At 45.7% G+C, this 13526-nt stretch overlaps 1 protein-coding gene across 1 annotated transcript in view; it reads right to left on the minus strand.

Annotated features, from left to right (window-relative positions):
• Positions 1 to 200: 200 nt before the first annotated feature.
• gfpt2 (glutamine-fructose-6-phosphate transaminase 2) overlaps positions 201 to 13526 on the minus strand; it is a 15485-nt gene continuing 2159 nt past the window's right edge. Inside the window, exons 3-19 of the mRNA XM_076032955.1 lie at positions 13125 to 13229; positions 12705 to 12830; positions 12037 to 12095; positions 11005 to 11139; positions 9782 to 9843; positions 7679 to 7758; positions 4959 to 5067; positions 4617 to 4780; positions 4121 to 4216; positions 3809 to 3906; positions 3175 to 3295; positions 2899 to 3056; positions 2485 to 2599; positions 2228 to 2355; positions 1948 to 2115; positions 1631 to 1792; positions 201 to 1213 (exon numbers count right to left, since the gene is read on the minus strand). Coding sequence (XP_075889070.1) covers positions 1169 to 1213; positions 1631 to 1792; positions 1948 to 2115; positions 2228 to 2355; positions 2485 to 2599; positions 2899 to 3056; positions 3175 to 3295; positions 3809 to 3906; positions 4121 to 4216; positions 4617 to 4780; positions 4959 to 5067; positions 7679 to 7758; positions 9782 to 9843; positions 11005 to 11139; positions 12037 to 12095; positions 12705 to 12830; positions 13125 to 13229 — 1931 coding nt within the window. The 3' untranslated portion in view covers positions 201 to 1168. The remainder of the gene's footprint in view (positions 1214 to 1630; positions 1793 to 1947; positions 2116 to 2227; positions 2356 to 2484; positions 2600 to 2898; positions 3057 to 3174; positions 3296 to 3808; positions 3907 to 4120; positions 4217 to 4616; positions 4781 to 4958; positions 5068 to 7678; positions 7759 to 9781; positions 9844 to 11004; positions 11140 to 12036; positions 12096 to 12704; positions 12831 to 13124; positions 13230 to 13526) is intronic.

Below are 13526 nucleotides of genomic sequence, written 5' to 3' on the forward strand. Positions count from 1 at the left end.
ATACATCAAGGTTCTTTTCCATTAAATTTCTCTAATAACGATTTTACAAAAACTAACTTGACGTGTGATGAACATGTTGTATATGCAAATACATACAAATTAGATTTCTATTCAACTTTTTGTCTTGCATTCTGGTTGTAGAGGGTAGTCTATGACTTATTATACCTTTTCTAGACAAAACAGCTAAATCAATACCGAGGTTTTAATCAAGGGATTTTATTGATTGGTTGAATGCACATGTTTATGTCTGTGAAACATAAAAGTATAAAATAGAATTACAGTCAAAGATACAAAATAATACCCCCTTTAAGTCCCTAAATAAGAATCAGATACATACAGAATAAATTTACTATAAATCCATACAAAAAGCCAGTTAAACAAAAATATAATTATTAAAGTATATTTGTATTTGCTGCCTAAAAATGCTCATTAAACAAACCAAATGTGTGACTTGATGATCCTGTGACAATCTTTGGGAGTATTTGGGAGTGTTTTTGTGATATTGGAATGTTTCCTCTATAAATTTAGACTATAACTTTGCAATTCATACCAAAAATTTAACAATTCATTTTAAATTAAATTAAAATGAAACATAAAAGAATTAAAAAAAAAACAAAAAAACGAGTGAGTGACAGTTAAAGCTCATTTAAGAAGCTTTGATCGGGCAGGTTTGCTAGAAAACATAACAAGGCATCGGGTACAGAAAAGAGACGTCTCTGCAGAATAGAATGCAAAAGGTATGAAAAGACATGAGAACTTGATAAAGCAGAAAGTGAACACCCTCAGCCATGATGGTGTACATTCATAATGCACATTTGGTCATCATATTGCACAACTGTAAATACTTCAACTCAATGCTTTTCTGCAGTGCCTGTTGTTTTTGGCTCAACTGTAGATCAGACAAAAGGCACAGGATGTCGCTTTGGATGCATAAACGTTACCATCACAAATTGTTCTGTGGGGCCTTCATTGGCACTGGCACTTACTCAGCAGTGTATTGGTCGAACTTCACATTTGTCTTTCTAAAAAGTCGTTGTACCATATACTTTTCCCTTTCCCTCGGCCCACCTACACACACGCACAAAACCGCACGCACACTCATACTCAAAAGTGAAATTGCACTGTGAATTTTCTCTCTCTCTCCTCTTCCAAGCTTCGTCTGTTGAAATCACTCCACGGTCACAGACTTGGCCAAGTTTCGGGGAAAGTCAACCTGGAAAGAAAATATAGACTTGTAAGGGACAAAGCTAAAAACAAATGGAATACTAAGTCTAAAACCTTTACAGGCCTCGCAAAAAAAAACAGCACACGGGCCAAAAAAGAATGAATTGGTATACAATTGGTGTACAAATACATATGACATACAAAATTCATAAACATGATCTATATATATTTGAATCATATATTCATATATGTGAATTATGGTGGTGTATAATTCAGAAGTACTGAAGCGGGCGGCGCACAATATTTTTTATTGCTTTTAACAGAAAATATACATAGCTAACTGACATGACCTTAAAAAAATACAACTATATAAAATATATACACATTTTTTGCAAATCTGACGACAAACTATGAAACCAAAAGGTCACAGCCCATGTTGTGGCGTGTGTTTGTGCCAGCGACTTACATCATATCCTCGCAGGACGGCCAAATGGAAGGACAGGAGCTGCAGGGGGATGACACTGAGGATGCCCTGCAGACAGTCCACAGTATGTGGCAGCTCAATGGTCTGGTAGGCATTCTGACTGATGTCGGGGTCATTCTGGCAACACAGGACGATCGGCCGGCCCTAGTGGAGGCGGAGACACGAGCGACACGGTCAAGTCACTTCCGCAGCGGCGCTGTATTTCAGTCAATGAGCCCGTGTCCAGGTGAAAGCGTTTCCATGCCGACAGGTTAGTCAAGTGTTGCTGTTTTCGTTTTTTTTTTGTTTTTTTTTCTCACCGATCTGGCTGTGACTTGTTGCAGAGCGTTCTGGCACTTGCTGTAGCAGGCGTCTCTCATGATGATCATGATCACCGGCATCTCTTTGTCTATCAGCGCCAGGGGGCCGTGCTTCAGCTCTCCAGCCAGAATGCCCTCTGAGTGCATGTAGGTGATCTCCTTGATTTTCTGCAAAACAGGAGCACACGTGAAATCATCTCAAACGACATTGTATTTATTGCATATCTAAAGCGGTTGCTCAACCAAGGATCTGCATTTCCTTTCCACCATTTGAACTCACCAGCGCCCCCTCAAGGCAGGTGGCATAGTGGAAACCTCGACCCATGACCAGGAGAGACCTCTGCTGGTACAGCTCATTGGCGATTGCCTTGATCTTCTCATCCAGCGCCAGCACCTGCTTAATCAGCTCTGGTCGAGTAGAAAGATTAAAATTGTGAAGATTGTTGTAAAAAAAAAAAAAGTTGTTGGATAAAGAACGGGCCACTGAGCGAGAACACAACAAGGCCTCGTGTTTGCGGCTTATTTGGCCGGACTGACCTGGTAGAATCCTGAGGCCATCAATGATCTCCAGTCTTCTCTTCTGCAGGGACAGCCTGTCCTCGCTCATCATCAGGGCAAACATGATGAGGGCCACAAACTGGCTGGTGTACGCCTGCGTCACGCGCACAAGAGCGGGTCATGAGCCGTGCTGCTCATCATCACGTCTTGAAAAACGTTCTCATTCAGAGACGGAACCCGAGAATTTGATTTGACGACGAATGAAATATGAAACCCTTCATGGCATTTAAAAAGTCCGACCGTGTTTATTGTCACAGACCGTCTTGTTGAACTCGATGTGTTTTATACTGCGTGGATGTGATGCCTTATTCCAAGTAAGTCACATTGGGCTTTAGGTCTAAAACTGATAACTGCGTCTGAGCATGAAACTGCAGAGCTCATCTGAAAACACACCTTGGTGCTTGCGACTCCGATCTCGGGCCCTGCGTTGACGTGGACTCCGCAGTCTGTCTCTCTGCAAATGGAGCTGCCCACCGTGTTGGTGATTCCCACCGTCAGAGCTCCGTGTCTCTTGCAGTAGCGCAAAGCCATCAGAGTGTCCGCCGTCTCTCCTGAGGGAGGAGGGAGGATGGAATGATTGTCAGATTGGGGCGGGGGAAAAAGTGGATCTCATCGATCAACAAGGGCCTGGTGACTAGATTTGTTGTTGTTGCGCTGTGTGGTGTTCACCTGACTGGCTGATGAAGAAGCAGACGTCATCTCTGAAGACGGGAGTGTTGCGGTCCAGGAAGTCGCTCGCCAGTTCAACCATGACAGGAAGCTCTGTCAGCTCCTCAAGAACCTGTCTGGTCTGAAAAACAACAACAGCAATTTAAAGCGGGCATGCAGTGCCAGAGGCAATTAAAATATTGAAGACGTGAATTCAAAACAGGGGAACTGAAATCAATTTTAAACTTCGCTTTGAATATGAATAGATTTTACACAGTTTATTACATTACACGGAATAAAATAAATAAATAAATAAATAAAAAAACATGCTTTCATCCAGAACATTTTATTTCCAGGAATGTTGTTGATTATTCCAGCACTGCAAACGTTTGAACGTGTTCATTCTGCAGAAGCGTGTCTTCCCTTTCAATTGCAATGCAGCGTCTCCAAACAGGAACCCAAAATATTTTAGGTGGCAAATTCTGAATCGTTTTCTATTTCCCAATCAATGTAATAACAGATTTAAACAGTTTGAAAGCACAGAGTGGGAAATTGCTCTAAATTGACTTGCATCGTGTTTTTTTTTTTATTTGCTCTTACATCAATGTCTCAGCTTCCGTGCCGTATTAGTCAAAACACTTATCGCTATACTCACAGCCACCGCAGCGTGGAAGCTGGTGCCGCATCCGATCATGATGAGACGCTTGCAACGCTTGATTTCTTTCAGGTGGTCTTTGAGTCCACCGAGAACCACTGAGGAAAGCGGATGAGAATCAGAGTCGGAGCATCCATGAGGGGATGAGCGTGACTGACGCTCATAGCTGAATAGCTTGTGCACATGAATTAAACAAAATGAACCCAGTGATGGCTCATCCAACGTGTTTATACAAACGGATGTAACATTTAAATCAAAGTTCAGTTAGTTCTATTGTGAAATTACAAGCTTGGTGCTGAATTGCAGGTTTACCTGTTTTTTTGTCAAAGAAGATCCTGCCTCTCATTGTGTTGACCACCGACTCCGGCTGCTCAAAGATCTCCTTCTGCATGAAAGATTCAAAGTTGCCTGCACAGAAGAAGCATGTGCACAAATGAGGAGCCAAGCAGGAAAGTATAAACAAAGCTGAACGTGTCCTGTTTTCACTTTCGACCACCAGAGGGCGAGCAAGTCTACGAAAAGAGACACGTGGATCCTCGCAGCTTGCCCCAAAACTATGATCGTCATAAACCCAGTGCACAATGTCAGTTGCTGTCGGCCCACTTTCTTTATTCCCCCCTCTGTTCTGTCTGGCAAGAATGACTAGCAACAAACCGTCGGAATGTCTTTATGATGACTGACAGATGTATTCTCAAAGGCAGATCTCGTGACGCAAGAGTGCGAATCACACAGGTCGGTCCCGGAACTACCTGTTGAGTGGATTAAGTATATTAATATCATCCTGGCTAAAAGCGGCCCATTTTCTCACCTTTCATAATTTGCTGCAGCTCCATCTGCAGGGTCTTGATGGCTCTCACCGGATCCTCGCCGGCCTGCCGGTTCATCCGGTGGATGGAGAGCTTCCCGCCGCCCACCACGGCGATGTCGTCGTCCTCCATGTACAGCACCTTGTTGGTGTGCTCGATGATGGCGCTGCGGGCGAGGCGCACACAGAGTTAAAGCGACCCCCTCCGCGCTCGCAAAGAGCAATTTTAATGCAAATCGCAGCCGCCAAGATTTCCCCAGCAAACAATGAGGAGAACTCAACGACCCCGATAGCCCCCAGGGAGAGCAGACAGACAGACAGACAGACAGACAGTTGGTCTCTCACCTTGCGTCAGAGGCGAAGTAATATTCCACCGCCCGGTCGTCCCCCACTGAGTTGATAGCGTCGGGCCGGTTATGACTGTTCCTTTCCTGGATTCCATCCTTGAAGTGAACTGTGGGGGGTCAAAAGTCAGATGGCAAAGGTCATCGGAGGTCCCACAGTAAATTGGACTGACTAAAACGATCAAGATGTGGTCATCATTTGTCAGTCATGAGCTCGCTGGGGAGCAGATGTGTGTGAAACTGAAAATGTGAAATCGTACATGTAAAACGTCTTTTGAAACTTCTTTTGAAATCTGACTTGCCTTTCAGCCGTCAATAATAAGCTCTTTATTTTGAAAGCTTTACATTAACCAATGCTTAGCTCACTTATCTATTTAGAATTTGCACTGTAAATCTTATAATAAAGTGTTTCTCAGAATGCCATTGGAAGAAACAATCAGTTCCAGGGAACAGAATATATAATACGAGTTGTGGTTTGTCAGCAGGGAGGAAGAAGCAATTCAGATTTTAACATTTATGATATTTTAACTATTATTATTATTATTATTATTATTATTATTATTATTATTATTATTATCATTACTATTATTATTATTATTGTTGCTTCCTTTGTTGCTAATATTCATTATCATGAAAGGTGCCGCTTCTACCCCCACCCCCAGCCCCATCCCACTGGCTCCGCCGCTGCACTTTGATCTCACGTGAGCCAATGAAAGGCCATAAAACTTAAAGTAAACAGATAGTGAAGCCAGTTCAGTGCACAGCGGGGAGGAACGAGCAGCAAACAGGATACAGGCAGGATGTTGCTGATCGTAAACATCGAGAGCCAAGGAAAGGTTTCACCTTCACAGTCACGTGTGCTACAGTGCAGAACTTTGAGGCCGACATTCCAAATGGGCACTTTTTTTTCTATGAAAAAGGAGGCAAGGCTGAGGAGACTTCAGGTATAAAATACTTGCAGCTAGCGGCGTCAAAGTTCAGCTGACGGAAAAAAACTAGAAGCTACTTATGACCTATTAGGCCGCTACTTATGACCGCTACTTATGACCTAATAGGTCATAAGTAGCGGCTGCCAGGTGGATTAGCATTAACGCCGCAGCACTGACTGATATTAAATGGAGGGCAAATAAAGTCATTAAAGGCTTATCTCAGTTACACAGATGTTTTTTCCACTTCTCAAGGGTTTAGATGAAGGGCCCTTCCCTTCGCAAATGAAGAAAAATTCAAGCAGGCATGTGAAACATCCCGCTGGTCAGACAGGAGCACGAGAGCGACGAGCACAGATTTCACTGTTGCTATACATCTGTGACACAACGCCCGAGAAAATCAAACACTCGAGGCAACGTTTGGCAAAAAAAGAACCGGGGCGGGGCGGGGCGAGAGAAGCGGAGCAATTCCTCTCCTGGTCTCATGGAGCAAGACTACTTTGTGTTTGTTTTGCTAAATCATGGCAGTGTTTAAATGGATTTTTGCTGATTCCTCTGCGGCGCAGACCTCCGCTGGCAGCACCCGTTGGTTTCTCAACACATCAAAGACGCGCTGTGTTTCTTCATTTACGCTGAACACGCACGTCCCCACGCGCACAAAGCAGCCAGTCAAGTTTGACGGCGGCAGACGTGCAGGCGCAGCAAATGCTGTAAATGCTTGCCGTGCCAGTGGCCATAAATAGTCTCTCAAATATTTTCTCCTGCATTCATTCAACTCCAAACCTCCGCCTATTACAGGAAATGATGCAATGTATTCACCGCAGAGGTGTATGTTCGCCTCTACAACATCCGTGGAAACAAAAGGCCCGACGTCACATACACACCCACACAGGCAGGTCAGACGGGTTTAGAAATGTTGAGAGACAAAAGATTTCGGGCTTACAAACAGGATTCATTGGTGTCAATTGGAAAAGAAAAGAAACATTGTTTATTTTTAGCTATGAAATGTCAAAGCTAAGCTTCTTCTTCTGTCTCCTTTGGGCACTGCTGCAGAGCAACTGAAAACACAAAGCATGTAACACTCACACACACCACTACCTCTATCACCTCTCAGCTACTGCTCATGAACAAGCTTGGTAAACAAACAAATTATTAAAACAAATAAAAATTAAGTTTTATATTTACATAGAGAGTGGTCAGAACATGGATTATTATTAGAAATTATTAGGTTGTCTTCACTAAATAGAAGTTTTGTCGAGTGACGGTGAAGTCACCTCTTTTTACAACTAAATTGCACAGACTGGGCCTTTCAACCCCCAGAAGAATGCTCTTTTTTCCCATGTTGCAAATTGTTCATTTGGCATTTACGTGTCACCGGACGTGACGTACAGGGGGGTCACGTGACCAGTTCACTTCAAGTGAAAATGGCGCGGTATGTTTGGACGGAGGAGGAGACGGAATTTTTTTTTTTTACAAGTACTCAAAGAGAAAAATATAACAACCATAATGCAAACATAATTCTCGTAAATCTCGCGTGACGATATTTTACGAGAATTACGGCCTATCCGCTTCACACCAGTCAATGGAAACACCTGCAAATCGCAATTGTACTTAGTCGAAATTTTTGAAGTATCACTTTTGTGTTTTCTCCAAAAACTGTAATGGAAACGCAGCTACTGTGTAACCCCATCGCGCGCGCGTGTGTGTGTGTGTGTGTGTGTGCCCATTTTTGCCCAGATTTTGTGTTGCAGTGTAAGAGGAGGATGGCAGAAACAGAGAGAGGAACAGAGCTCACCACTGTTGTACTGGATGGGGATGTCGTCGGTCAGCAGCTCGTGCTCGCTTCGCACACCAATGAGCAGCGGACTTCCTCTCCTGTCGGGTGTGGGGGGGGGCAGAGTGGATGGAGAGGCAGGAGAAGGGAGAGGATTAGCGTTTATGGACGAACACACACACACACACACACACACACACACACACACACACGGTATCACAAGGTTCCTTTTGTTGCACGCTCGTCAAGCAGCAGCAACTCAGCCTCCAGACATTTTCCTCCGGCCTCACCTCTGTTTGCTCCCAAAACTCTGTCTCCTGTTTTTTTTTCCAAGTCAGGCCGTCAAACTTAATATTTGTCCGTATGTCAAACATCCTTGCCATTGTGCCAAGTATCACATGCTACAGTTTATGTGTCAATATTAAGACAGGTGAGCCTCCTTCCTAAGCTGCTAGATCCCTCACAGCCGCAGCATCAGCTGTTGTCCTCACCTATTGGCTGGAGGAGGAAGTGGGACGTGGATGGGGGGCCTGGGGGCGCAACCATGGGACAGGTTGAGGAGGATGTATGAAATCTTTACACCTAACGGCTGTGACATAACTCAAGGAAGGAAGGCGAGCGACGATGACACCGACTTTCCGGAAACTCGTGTGGCCTCTGCTGGCGTCTCATTTTTCAACGCCACCTTCTCTTCACCAACCCCCCTCCTCCCGTTCCTCTCTGCTTTGGCCCTATTCCCTCCACGTTGACGTCATAGCCGCCAGGTGGCTCAAAGGGTTGCAAATAGAAGCATGTGGCTGGCCGGTCGGCTCACAGTATTTACACTTGAGGTAGGGAAGCGCAGAAACGCGGCCGTCGAGAGACAAAGGAACAGGATGGCAGCAGGACGTGAAAGGAGGGACGACGAGACGAGAGACTGAAGTCGAGCCTCGGTGACAGAGCTGCAGAGTCTCACTACTGGATGACCGACTCAATCACCACCAGCTAGTCTCCATCCAGGTGTCCCAGAAAGTTCTGACTACTGCCTGGTGATAACTCAGTACTCATCAGCCACAACTCTACCAGGAATTTAAAGGTCCAACTTGACTTAATGTTTATTTTTCATTCCAAAGGACAGAGGCGCGGCCCCTTCCGCTCAATTTATTACCCAGAACCCTTTGTGGAACTCTAGAAAACAGCGCTCTGTTTACAGCATCCACAAATATGCTTGCTTTTTGGCTGTCTGACAAAAGAAAGCATTTGTTGTTTGGAATGAAGGGATGTAAAAACAAGGCAGTCTAAGAGATGGGAACCAATGCTTGGACGGGGGAGTGTTCACTACCCAGCAGGAGGTATCTGTGCACTTTGTGACATCACAAAATACACAAAATGTGTCTCTGCAGACGCTTTAAATTATGGAGCAAGCAAAAGAAAAAACACAAACTTATCTGATTTCTGGGGATTTTCACTAAGGACAGAGACTCATATAAAAACAAAACATTGCAAAAGTTATTTTTTTTACGTCATGCGGGACCTTCAGTGTCTCACAAGCAGTTAGTGAGCCAACAAGCAACAGCGCTGGCGCTCTTTCAGAGGACACCTATCGGCTCCGTTATCTCAAACTTCCCGACGCGCTGATGATAAAAACATCATCACCCCAATTCCGGCTCACTGAACCGGGGGCAAAGGATTGGACCTGGAATAAAATGCTGAGGGGTGATTAACAGTGAGTCGGCCTGCTCGCATGGGGCATTTCCTGGAGATTCAACAGGAAACTCTCTCGACTCCTTGGTAATGACTCACACACACAGAGGGCGGCAGAGGGCCAACAGCCCGACAGCCAGAGGCCCAGCAGCCGGAGAGGGGGGGGGGGGCCGGGAGGCGATCAGCCTGGCTCTCGCCTCCCTGAACGGTCCCAGCACATGTTTTGGCAAACCGTGGATCAACACCCGTGCACTAAGCTGCGTCGCATAATCGTCTATTGTCGCAAGAAAACCACATTCACGACGACGAGTCGGGAGGACGAAGCCAAGGAACCAGCGAGGAGGACTCACCTGAGCCTGGGTCGATGGAGTGAAATGACAGAGTGTGTGTGTGTGTGTGTGCGAGAGTGAGTGTGTTGGGAGTGTGTGTCTGTGCTCTAACCTCGTTGCCACGGCCTCTCCGGGGAAATGGCGACTTTTAAACACCAGAGCAAAGGCCCCCTCCTAGTAGAGAGAGAGAGAGAGACAGAGAGAGAAAGAGAGAGAGAGAGAGGGCAAAGCAGGGGGAAACACAGAGTTTACGTTAACGTGATGAAAGGCTGAAATAAACCAACAGCACAGCAGAGAGACAGGAAAAGGGAGACATGAAAGCGGCTACGATATTGAAAAAAGAACCCTAAGAAGTTGCGTATTCTTAGAGGACGGAGAATCTTTTCAAGCAAAAAAAAAATTTCTTTAAAAGTTTTCGAAGCCCCATCATTTTGGCTTCTTTTCCCCCCTCCCGTGGGGTTTTTGTTTTCGCGGCGGGTGTGTGGGCGAGCGCTGGGGAGTCGAGGGGCGGAGGCGTCTCAGAGAAAGACCTCCATTGTACAACATCAGCTGTGTTTCGAAAGCTCTTGACTGCAACGCAGCCTGCAGTGGTCAGAGCGGGGCCGGCTGTGTGTGCCTGCGTGCGGTTTCCAGCGTGGGGGAGGAAGGGAGGGTTCTGTGTGCGTGCGTGTGTGTGTGTGTGTGTGTGTGTGTGTGTGTGTGTGTGTGTGTGTGTGTTGGGGGGGGGGGGGGGGGGGAGAGGGGGGGGGGGGTATCATGGACGAAAGACTTGCCTCACTATCTGGTTCCTATTATGCAGGTTTTTTTGTTGTTTTTCGCTGTCCGCTCAGGCCAGAAAGAGTGACGCTCTCTATAAGCGCTGAAGTCCCACCGTGGAAAAGGGAGGCTTGCTCAATCTCACTCCCAAAAAATGCTGCGATGATTTCACTGTTAGTGTTGCCGGGCCGGTCGCCGTGGAAACTCAGGACGACATTTTAAAAACATTTTTTTTTTTACTTTTTAAACGCCGAGGAGATTTGAGCCACGTGTCGCTCCTCGCTCTTCTCCATTCACAAAAAACGTTTGCATGTGACACTTCGAAGGGGGAATGATAATGGCGTAATATGAAAAAATGAAGGACACGATGACTCGTTTGGCGTTGGGATCGAAGCTGCGCCACGGACAAAAACAAAACAAAAACCTGCGACGCAAAACGTCACCGGTTCGCGAGAAAAAGCGGCGCATTCGTCTCGGCTGTAAACTGGATTGACACGTTTGGCCGGTAGAGTAAGTTAGTCGGCGCGTGTGCCAGGGCGCTTGCGAGCGCGTGTGCGTGTGCGTGTGCGAGTGACTCACCAGCTGCTGAATGACCCGCTCCACCAGGGTGGAGAAGGACACGCTGTCGCTCTCTCGGTTGTCGTAAATATATTTGATCAGCTTGGGGATGACCTCCGTGTCCGTCTCGGACTCGAACTCGTAGCCCTTGTTGATCTGACGGGGATGAGAGAATCTGTTTCACGCTTAGGCTCATCAAGCGCAGCCGTGTGTGAACTCTTGTGAACTCTTGGAATGCCAGCGCTGGGAAAAGAAGCTGCGCATTCCAAATGCTAAAAGGTTTTTGCCCATTGTTTTTTAAAAGGCGGGTCTTATGAAGGGATTTACATAAAACAATCAGCCTCACTGCTGTCGCGTCTTGAAATCCTAACCGAAGCATCTCTTAAATCCTGTATCTGCTTATAAGACGCAGCTTAAGTAAAAGTTTTATGTGGGCCAATCTAACTTCAAAAGGTTTGTTTTTTTGCTGTTATCAGATAGAGGTTATCTCGACTAAAAACAGCTCCTCTTCAACATTCCTGACAACAAGACACCTTCTTTGCTTTCCACTTGCTGCTCAAGGGTTCAGACTGAATGCAGTGCAGTGAGAGCTGAGTTTCTTTAACGAGCCGCTTTGTGGAACCCGTGACGTTGCTTTCACCTTTTCCTGAGAGCAAAACCTTTATAATAGCCGCATATGAGAGTAAGATAACATACATGTGAAATATGACTAGTAGAAGTTATTAGCGTTGCGTGAAGTCTGAGTTGGTCTTGATTATAGCTGGAGTATCAAAGCACATCAAATGCATTGCTTTAACCTTACAAATACAATAACATCTCACTAAAGATGAATGTTTTCCTGTGGGTCAGATTCATAAATGTATTCCCTTGAAATCCCTTTCTTTTTTTTAATAGTCTACCATTTGCAGTGGATCTTTTCCATTGCAACACAATCACTGGATAATCTTCTGAAATCACACTCTAAAGTCTTTGCAAAGGTCTCAGAGTGACAAGAGTGATGACAGAGCTCAGGCCTCAGGACACGACAGCGGCAGCGTTCAGATTTCAACTCACCAGGTACTTCCTCAGCTCCTTGTAGTTTGTGATGATGCCGTTGTGAATGACGACGAACTCTGAGGAAGGCCGAGCGAGAGCAAACAGGTCAGACACCAACTGCCAAATTGCAATTTGGATTTTGCAAATGTTGACATTAGGGTAAAGAGAAGCCACGGCTCAAATCATTTCCTTGGTTAAATTTTAACTTGGGGTGTAAATGAATGAGCCCTGTTATCGCCGTGGTGCGTATTGTTCAAGAAGCATCGGAATAAATCATCAGTTGTATTAATGTACAGTGGGGCCGATAACTGCACAGGAAGACCGGGAAATATGGTCTCATCCAGGCATTTAGGTCAGCAATACAAACAGAGGCTGCTTGTCTACGCCTTCTATCTGCTATATGGAGCTATAACTGTGGACTTTAATATGCGATTAAATCTTGGTTCGAAGCCAAGGTGCGCCTTATACGCATACAGCCATAAAGAGCTTTGCATTTATTTAAACTGCACGGGTCATGCACAGTGCGTGTGTACAGTTAAAAGTATGCCATGTGTTAAGCTGGTGTTTTGAGATGCTGTGACAAGCAGACTGACTCACGGGATTAAAAAACAAAAACACACACACACAAAAAAAAGACCCCTGATTTCAAAATCACGAGGGAACAAAAGGCAAGAGAGCGTCCGCACCGTTGTCTTTGTCCGAGCGATGGGGGTGGCTGTTGACGGCGCTGGGCTCGCCGTGTGTGGCCCAGCGGGTGTGAGCCAGGCCGAAGTGTGTGTGGAGCTCCTCTTCCAGGTTCAGCGAATCTTTCTCTGTGTGAGCAACAACGGGAGAGAGGCTTCGTCACGGGGGGCGATCAGCATAAAATAAAGCCACGCTCTGCTAATGTAGGGTTTGGGATCGGACAAATGAATGGGGCATTGTTAGGATGAGGCCACATTTGGTGTGAATCTTCAACTTGGTGTCTCATTTAGAGCCTATGATAGATTGAAAATCAGGTAAAATGCAGCAATGCTGCCGATTTTCTTTTGCCAAAAATTCTGACTGTGCTGGAACAAATGGGACAGTTTTCCGACATGACACAGGGAAGAAATGCATGAACTCACTGTACAACTCCTCATCCAGGGCCTTGACCTTCCCCGTCTTCTTGATCAGGCAGATTTGGTTGCCGCTGATGTCGTTGTTCTTGGAGGGGCCGTCCACTGCGATGCCTGTGAGCGAGACGGAGCCTCGGGACGTTTATTGTTTTGTCAAGACATTACAAAGGCGCCGGTAAACAGAGCAACGGGCGGAATCCTGAAAAGGCAGCCGGATCAATGTTCAGCCCGGTTCAGGATCTCCTGCTCGTGGTCCCAGGCGTTAATGTGCCATTGTGTGTATGTGAAAGTCAGGGTTGATGATATACAGTGAACAAACACTTTCAGGTAACAGGATATTAGTCGACATTTGCACTTCTTCTGGGGCGTAGCATGCAGTGGTAACATGAAGCGCATGGTAAAATCAATACA

This window comes from Nelusetta ayraudi, unplaced genomic scaffold, assembly GCF_046127955.1.
Source record: "Nelusetta ayraudi isolate G7.1 ecotype Tasmania unplaced genomic scaffold, CSIRO-AGI_Nayr_v1 ptg000039l, whole genome shotgun sequence".
In the NCBI taxonomy this organism is placed as follows: Eukaryota; Metazoa; Chordata; class Actinopteri; order Tetraodontiformes; family Monacanthidae; genus Nelusetta; species Nelusetta ayraudi.